Source organism: Lactuca virosa, chromosome 3 (assembly GCF_052849685.1).
Source record: "Lactuca virosa cultivar CGN04683 chromosome 3, Lactuca_virosa_CGN04683_v6, whole genome shotgun sequence".
NCBI classification, from domain to species: Eukaryota; Viridiplantae; Streptophyta; class Magnoliopsida; order Asterales; family Asteraceae; genus Lactuca; species Lactuca virosa.
The window spans coordinates 324,835,430-324,845,373 of record NC_136428.1 but is presented as its reverse complement, the minus strand read 5'-3'; the positions used below and the strand labels follow the sequence as shown (position 1 = coordinate 324,845,373).

The window sequence follows — 9,944 nt, the reverse complement described above, 5'->3', positions numbered from 1 at the left end:
TGATTAAATAAATTTTCGATTCTGAGGATCGGGTAACGGTTCTTCACCGTTAGCTTATTCAACTCTCGGTAGTCAATACACATCCGATGCATCCTATCCTTTTTCTTCACAAATAAGATCGGTGCTCCCCATTGTGAACTACTCATCCGAATAAATCCCTTATCTAATAGCTCCTGCAGCTACGTAGACAACTCCTGCATCTCTGGAGGTGCTAATCGTTATGGTGCTTTAGCTATCAGAGCCGCACCTGGAACCAAGTCAATCTGAAACTCCACCTGCTTCTCAGGAGGCACTCCCGGAAAATCCTTCGGGAGCACATCCATGTATTCCCAAATAATTGGTACATCATCTGTGGTGACCTCACCCTTCTCCCGAGTATCCATCACATAGCCCACAAACCCAGACCATCCTTTCTGAAGATAACGCCTAGCCCTGGCTGTCGAGAAGAGAGTCGTCCCATGCTGAGCCCCTTCACCGTGGATCACCAACCTTCCCCCATGTGGGGTCCAAACACATACCAACTGAAGTCCACAATCTATCATTGCCCCTTTGGGGCTCAACCAATACATCCCCACAATGACCTTGCTCTCGCGTAGGGAAATCAGAACCAAATCAATCGGATACTGCTCACTGAATAACTCCAAAATACATCCTCGGTGAATCCTTGATACTTGCACCAGATAGTCATCAACAAACCTCTTGCTAAGCACAAGGGATACCAAAGATCGGGGAGCCCTCGAATCGAAAAAGACCAATGAAAGAATACCATTCACAAGGAACGACCCTAAACAGCAAGACAAACATATAAGCATGACAAATAACATAAATAAGAAGGTAAGGAGAAGATATATACCAGTGACCACATCGAGTGCTACACGAGCCTCCTCGACTGTCAACTGAAATGCCCTGCTCTGAACAACTGCCGCCTCCGCCTTGCCCTGGCGGCCATCAGTGATCCTCATAGTTGCTGGAGGAGGTGCTACTACTGTTCCTCGTAATGCTAAACTCGGGCAATTGGCCTTCTTATGGCCCCTCTGATTGAAATGAAAGCAAATCAGTTCAGATACCTGGGTGGTGTTAGTGGCAAAACAATCCCTGCCAAAGTGCCCTGTCTTGCCGCACTTGTAGCAGCCCGAACCACCGGTCTTGCAGACTCTATCATGCGTCTAGCCATACTTACCACAATGGCTCCAGCGTTGCCGGCCCCTCGATTTAGCATCAAAATCCTTAGGTTTCTTTGGTGAAACCACAGTCGTATGCCCATGCTCTGCCTTCCCCTTTCCTATGTGCTCCAAATCAATTTCCCGTTCCCGAGCCATGTATATCATGTCATCTAGTGTCGGGCAAGTGGAAAAACTAACAAACTCCCGAATATATGATCTCAACATGTCATGGTACCAAGTCTTCCACATCTCCTTGTCTGCGACATACTGAGGTACCAATAGAGCTCTCTCTTTAAACTTGGTGGTGATCTCCACCACAGTCTCAGTCATCTGTAGTGTTGGGTTTTGAGCATTCTAACACTCCTATGTTGTACATGCAACCCTATAAACCTTGGATCTATGTTTTCTCTATTATACATGCAAATATTAACTATTCCAAGGTTTCATCCTAACTAGCATATTATGAAGCACCTATACTACAAAGTTCTAGTTAGATGACATACCTTTTGATGTAGCTTGATGTCTTCAAGCTTTAAGAGCTTAGCCCCAATAGTGTGGAGGCCTCAAATGGAATCACAAATCACCAAAACACCTTGGAAGAACTTGAGAGAATATGTATGCACACTAAAATCGGCCCACTCTTATTTTCACACACTTGTGCCAATTTTGTGAGCCAAGGACCCCTTTATATATTATGGAGGATTAGGGTTACATCCATGAAAGCTTAGCCCAACCATGAAAGCTTAGCCCAACCTAAATGAACTTGGCCCATTCCATATAAATAAGAGTCCATATTTAATTAGTTCTTTTTGATCACTTAATTAATTCTAAATTAATTCTTGATCAATACTAATTAAATAATATGATTCCATATTAATATATTAGAACTTATAATATATTAATATAAATCATAAATATACTATTCTCAAAAGACTATCCATATAAATTGTGCCGGTGAAGTGCAACCCAAATGGACCATGCCAGGTCGGGTCAAGTACATACCAAATATAGTTATGGACTTAGACATTAATCCAACAGTCTCCCACTTGGATAAGTCTAAAACTATTATTGAGTATGACTTCAAAACCTAACTGGCAATCGAAGCTCTTAAAGCCACTGTCGAACTCTGACCTTGCCGATGAACTCTGACCTTTGTCAATGACTTGTCCATTAGATAAGGGATCATATATTCCTCCATTCTAGATATCATATGGACTAAGACATGGATTATCAATCATTCTCTCTGTCCATTTGTTGTTCCCCGATTTCCGATTTATGATGACTGACTGATTGAACAAATCAAATCAGTCCTGGCTTGGCCAAGCACTCACATGTGTCATCGCTAAATCATCGAGGGGCCCACATATATCGCTTTTATCCCGAAGGTAAAAGGAATGGATAACGTTCGACTCATATGGCTTGTTCTACTACTTGTTGAATCATACACAAAGGCACGTTTTATAACATCGAGTTACCAATGCGTTTTCGTGCAATCAATGTATAACCAACTCATAGTAACAACTCATATCTCTAGGTTTTAAGAATATAAGATATTATCGTCTCATGATCAGTCGTGATAAAATCCATGAAGTGATTCAAATGAGCGTGGGTTGAATCCAATAATCAGAACTTATGAGCACTCATGAGTGTTGTAGCACCGCTTTGTCCAACATCTTAGACCTCTACAAGCCAACCCATGACAGTCTTGATTCATATCTACTTCCAACATATGACCGACTGTGGATAGTTTGAATAACTTAGTCATTCAGGAAGAATGACCTAGTTTATTCTGGAAGTCAAAACATGCAACATGAAACACAAGAATAAATGAATCAAATATGGTATCAAAAAACCCTATGAATATAAATAGACCACTTTTATTTATCACCATACTGATTACTCATTATTTCATTGTTTCGGTTTTATGAACTTTATACCTGAATTAAAAACACTAGTTCTCCCATGCTCCAAGCATGTACACTATGTTTTTCTAAACAATAGCTTTGCCATACAGCAAGTATGCACTCTATGTTTGTCTATGATCCTTACTTTGTGAAATAAACCAATTGAACATAATTTCAATGATTCTAATTTCACACTCCTAAATCCTTATCGAAAAATGTGAGAATTTCAAATTCCTATCATTTATTGAAATATGTTTAGATTTTAAACTTATATGCACTGACCCTCCTGTAATGAATATGTACAAAGTCACAAAGACTTGTCAACAATCATTATAAGGTATTCCAATGGAGATCAACTCCATGGAAACTAAGTCTCATATTCAAAGTACATTGCTTTGGACATGCTTCTTGCATTAAGTTTTCTAATCTTACACAGATAACTTCCACCTATGGAGACAACTCCATATTCTCATATTGACTATCACTTCTGAACAAGAGATGCCTCTTTTCAGAATATGTCAATATGGTCCTTCCAAAAGTAGCACTATACTTCCAACTGTCCCTAAGCAACCAATCTTTGGTAAACCTCAGATTGTCCTCGACAATTGCTTAATCATTTTAGTCATATCCAATTCTAGACCTTTTCCCTTCTTAATGCCTCTGGGCATTTGGAAAAAATTTAGAAATGACAAATATTATAGCACATGCAATCGATCCTGTACCCAAAGCAAATGGTACACGATTCATGATGTCTCACATAAAGACATGATTCTAGACCAGTCTTTTGCTACAATATTTTTATTTGCCATGTTTTCAAAATTTGACTATGAAGAGGGATGTCGTAATCATAATCGAATTTTGAGAACGCAATATATAGAATTTCCTTAAGTTGAACCAATCCAACATGAAATTCATATATATATATATATATATATATATATATATATATATATATATATATATTCTTGACTAAAGATGATTAAGGTCTCAATCTAAGCCTTTAGAACTGAAATGAAGTATATCCTCTCCCTTAATTATAGCAAAACAACATTTTCAATCCCTGCAGCCTCACGAATTGAGACTTTTGTTTTCTATAATTAACATTGCTAACTTGCAACACTAACAATAATTATCATGCTCCCACTAACATGATGATTATTAGCATAACACTTATGATCCCACTAGCTTTGACATGTACTCAGAAATCAGCTGGACTTCTAGAAATCAATACTTTATTGACTTTCTTACCAAAGTTCAGATTTCTGATACGAGATGCTTTGATAAAACTTTATCAAAATCATAAACCTTTCCTTAGATAGCATGCATGTGTGTCTAAACAATTTCAGAACTATGAAAAGGGATGTCGTAATCATAGTCTCAATTGTTTAGACCTTTTGCCATCTGCTTCAAATCTACTTGGTGGAAGTGTTTCCTCACCATCATTTTCATGAATCGGAGAGAAACCTTATGACCCTTAGATTTTATGGTGTATGTACATACTAAATATATTTATGGTCTTAGACCACATTATCCAACAGTCTCCCACTTGGATAAGTCTAATAACTATAGTTACAGGTATGACTTCAGGAACCGACCATCAATCGTAGCTCTTTCAAAGTCTCACGGAACTAAGATGATGATGCGCCATTTAAGATTAGTGATCATATAATCCTCTGTTCTAGATATCAGCCGGACAAACACATGGAACAAAGTCGTACTTATTGTCTAGCAGTACAGAGCCTGCCATTGCTTCCAAGTTGTTATGCAACCAATTGAGAATTTTCAGAATCCTATGCAAAGCCAACTTTAACTGGAATGGGCACAGAATATGTCAACACGATAGGTTATAAACCTCAAGTCGTGTGCTAGTGAAGAACCTCAGGTTTTATTTTTGATTAGTTCTTGAAATTCTTTTTAGGATCTTTAAGACTCCCACTGTCCTCTTGACATATAAGACTATCTTGCCAAATATTCAAGAGATAGTGCGGATTCTTTATCAAGACAAACACTTCACACAATTGGCCTTAGTTGGTCTTTGTTTTATCCAAAACATCACAACTTTCCAATTTCAAATGTACAAGAGTAGGACACTTTTACTCTTACATTTGACAAGTGTTTTAAACCTTTCTTTAAGATATATCACTCAAGTTACAATCTTGGAGTATGAATCTAAGAATTGTTTTGGAACGAAGTATGACTCATCTTCCTGATCTAACCATTTCAACAATTCATGACTCCTCTTCTTAGTCATAAGAATGCACTAAGATGACCTCTAGAGGACTAATTGTGATATGATTTCTAAATCATTAAGATGATCACAAACATCATACTAAAGTACTCTCCCATCTTTTCAGATTTGAGAAACTTTTATCTTTCTGCCTAATTTGATTCTTCCCATTCGTTCTGCCATACATTGAGACTTTTCCAATGTTTCAGAATTATACTTAAACTTGTAAGTATAACCATATTTACTAAACTTTAGTAAATCAAATAGTCTTAACGAGCTTTGTGGTGGACATGACCAGTGCACAAGAATGTGTACTCGATCCCTTTAGTCCTTCACTTGACTCACACATCCATGTGAACAAGTAATTAGTCTTGATTTTCCAATGCTTGAAAGTTCTCATTCATCATACTATTCAACTTGCATGATTCCAAGTTTCGGTCCAATTGAAACTTGGGTGATGAGGAACTTTCCTGATTTGGTAAATTTAGACACTACCACAAATGAAAGAATCAAATCCATTTTCCAATATTGCTGTCAGTGGAATCATATAAGCAACAATTTTCCACAAATGCCATTGTAAGGATACTTCAAATAAATAAAATTAAACAATTTTCTTTTATTTTAAAACTTTGCGGAAAAACTTATCCTTACAATCCACATGGAAAATTGTTGTTATCTATTCCTTAGCAATATATCATAACTTCTTAAGCAACTGCCCAAAATTCTGATGCGATCGAAATCCACCTTCGCGATCAGAATCAGCATATACTTCCTTTAAGATTTCTCTCTATTCTTTGATTCTTAAAATATCAACATGTGACCCAGTCACATCATGTAATGAGGATCTCAGAATAGAACTTAATAGAGTTAGATAATGGGCTCTACCTGATGTAGAGTCAAACTTATTGACTTTAACATCCTTAGGTTTAATTTGGCAGCTTTGCAATCAACGCCCCTTCCTTTGGCAAAATAAACATATGGACCCTTTGGTAATGGGACTATCTTAGACTTAGCCTTTCTCTTTACCATTTGGTCAACCGGGTTGACTATGGCCAATCCCTTTCCATTGGGAAGAGAATGCTTTTTCTGGATTTCCAGTGTCACCATTGTCACTGTTCATAAATTTTTTAGGAAGTTGATCTTCTAATCAAATTTGCTTTACTATCGTTCCAAATCATTGCTGATTCAGCAGCACCAAGCAAATAGATATGATCATTAAGGTTCATGTCATAGTCTGTTTCATAGTAGTCCCAAAGGAACTCACTATGTGACTTAGAAAGTGATTGAACATCCAACTTTCTCAAGACTTTGACACCCAACTCTCCCGGATTTTCAATATGTGACTTCATCTCTAAGATGTGATCACATATAGACCTTGCTTGCCATTAGGGCTTGAGTGACCTTGAACTTGTGGGTTAGGGAGAATAATTGGAGGAGGTGGAGGAAGAGAAGTATGACTTCCATGAGCCAAACTCGGGAAGTCATATTCATTAGGAAAGCTTGGTTTGGGAAGATCATTCTTGTCTAAACCAGACATCAACAATGGGAGAAATTCACGTAAATTTGATTTAAGTCCTTAATATAACACCCAATATGATATATTAAGGCTAGGACCCAACAAACTATTTTATAACTTGGAAGAGGGATGTCGTAATCCAAGCTATAAAATATTTGAAGGTAGGTGAATGACGATTCACCAATTTCCACCAAGATAAACGAAATGTATTATTAGGTTTTAATTGGTTTTGAAACTCTTAGATTCTTTTGAGATTCATTGAAATTTTCCAAGGCATGTTTCAATCTCGAGTGTGCCCTTCAGGTTTTGTGACTGGGATGCCGAGGATCACAAAACAAGGTGTGAATAACCATGCAAATATACTTGGTACCCTTAATATTTACCCCTCAATCGATGTGCCAGTTAACCACACACGCTCCACCGATACTATGATAAACATTAAGTTACCCTTTGCCTACCTTGTTAAATCAAGCTAGTGTGCCGATTAACCACACACGCTCCAATAACTGACTTAAGCAAAGTGCAAAGTGTAATTTCATGGGTTAGCACCAAATTCACATTTTCCTAAGTAACTAAGATTGGGTATTATTAAGAGTTTAGTTACTTAGTATTTATCATTAATACTTTTAATGAAGGGAGAATTATAGTCCTTGTCCTAACCGTTCGGCTAACGACCCTCCACTGGTCAAGGAAGCGGTGGGTGAGAGTAGACACCCATTAAACTGCCATTTTATAGGCAGTAACCTTATACCCCCCTTATAGACCGGCTTCGTGAATGAGGCCTACTATTGGTAAGACGACTTGCTCTTATACATATAATATATTAAACTTTTAATTTTATAATAGTATAAGGGTGTATTTTAGAAATTTAAAATACTTGGTGGTTTAATCTATTAATTAAACTAAACTTTTAATTTAATTAAACTCAAACCATATCTTTATTTATGGATTTAATAATACTCTTTTAATTAAACGCTTTAATTAACTATTAATAAAGTCCATAAGAGTTAATTTGAATTATTCAATAAAACATCATAATTCCAATTATTAAATTCAAAATTAAAACCATTTAATTAATTGTTTAAGTTATGAACCCAAGAGTTTTAGAATTCAATTCTTTTTTTCATAAAAAGCTTTTTCCAAATTCCAAAACTTGAGGGCAAGTTTTGTAACTCTTGAAAACCTTTGGATTCCATAACTTATGGAGTTAATGGTGTTTTATGATGAAACTTTCCATGTTCCATAACTTAAGAACAAGTTATGGAATTCTTTAAAACATTAACACCAAATTTTGTAACTCCATAAAAACTTTGAATCAAATTTTTTTTTAAAAAAACTTTCATATCCATAACTTATGGAAATTTCAAAAACCCTTAAGATCACAACTTTAAAAAAAACTTTTGAGCTCCAAAATTTTATGACAAAATTTGTAACTCCTTAAAACATTTAGATCAAACTTTTAAAACTAATAAAATAATCATATCATTTTATCTTTTACTAAATTTGACCTAATTCAACTCATATAACAAATGATTCAAATTTTACAAATAATTCGTTTTTCACAAAACAAGTAATTATCTTAAAATTTGACAAACGTCATGTTTTTTTTTCCTTTTTTTTCCAACTTGAAAATAAAACATTTGCATCAATATAACAGAAAACAACCCATGGCTCTGATACCACTGTTGGGTTTTGAGCATTCTAACACTCCTATGTTGTACATGCAACCTTATAAACCTTGGATCTATGTTTTCTCTATTATACATGCAAATATTAACTATTCCAAGGTTTCATCCTAACTAGCATATTATGAAGCACCTATACTACAAAGTTCCAGTTAGATGACATACCTTTTGATGTAGCTTGATGTCTTCAAGCTTTAAGAGCTTGGCCCCAATAGTGTGGAAGCCTCAAATGGAATCACAAATCACCAAAACACCTTGGAAGAACTTGAGAGAATATGTATGCACACTAAAATCTGCCCACTCTTATTTTCACACACTTGTGCCAATTTTGTGAGCCAAGGACCCCTTTATATATTATGGAGGATTAGGGTTACATCCATGTAAACCCTAAACCCATGACCATTCATTTACATAGGATCCATGGGTTAAAAGCTCCATGGACCATCCATGAAAGCTTAGCCCAACCTAAATGAACTTGGCCTATTCCATATAAATAAGAGTCCATATTTAATTAGTTCTTTTTGATCACTTAATTAATTCTAAATTAATTCTTGATCAATACTAATTAAATAATATGATTCCATATTAATATATTAGAACTTATAATATATTAATATAAATCATAAATATACTATTCTCAAAAGACTATCCATATAAATTGTGCCGGTGAAGTGCAACCCAAATGGACCATGCCAGGTCGGGTCAAGTACATACCAAATATTGTTATGGACTTAGACATTAATCCAACATGTAGCATATCCAGGAACTGATGGGTTTTGAGCATTCTAACACTCCTAAAGTGTACATGCAAGCCTAGAAACCTTGGATCTATGTTTTACTAAGATACATACAAATTTGATTTTTCCAAGGTTCTTAACCTAACTAGCATGGCATGGGGAACTTGAAACATAAAAGCAAGTAGAAGAACTTACCTTAATAGTTGCTTGGATTCCTTAAGAACTTTGTGAGCCTAGCACCTCAAATGTGATGCCTCAAATGTTTCACACAACACCCACAACTCTTGGAATAACTTGAGAGAAGAACACTTTCATCACAAAATTGGCTAGCCCTCTTATTCTTCACTTAGTGGCCGATTTTTCTAGCTATGGAGCTCTTTATATAGTGTGGCACATCTAGGGTTACACCATGTAAACCCTAATGTGCATGGCTTTTCATTTCCCCCATGATCCATGGGTTATAACCTCCATGGAGCATCCATGGAGCACCCACTGGGTCCTAGCCCAATCTAGTGAATCATGAACCATAAGCCCACTATATAAGAATGAATGGTTTACAAATCAATCCCCATATATTTAATTAGTCTCTTTTTTATTACAAAATTAATTCCAAATTAATTTTTAATCAATACTAATTAAATAATATGATTTCATATTAATATACTAGAACTTATAATATATTAACAAATCGCAAGTGTCCGTTTTCTCATTT

At 35.9% G+C, this 9,944-nt stretch overlaps 1 protein-coding gene across 1 annotated transcript; it reads right to left on the bottom strand.

The window, feature by feature from the left end:
* Nucleotides 1-218: 218 nt before the first annotated feature.
* Nucleotides 219-962, bottom strand: LOC145164744 (uncharacterized). Its single transcript, XM_079083436.1, has 2 exons — nucleotides 854-962; nucleotides 219-784 (listed from the first exon to the last, which is right to left on the bottom strand). Exons 1-2 carry the CDS (start codon nucleotides 960-962, stop codon nucleotides 219-221), a joined length of 675 nt encoding a protein of 224 aa, XP_078939562.1.
* Between the last annotated feature and the right edge of the window lie 8,982 nt (nucleotides 963-9,944).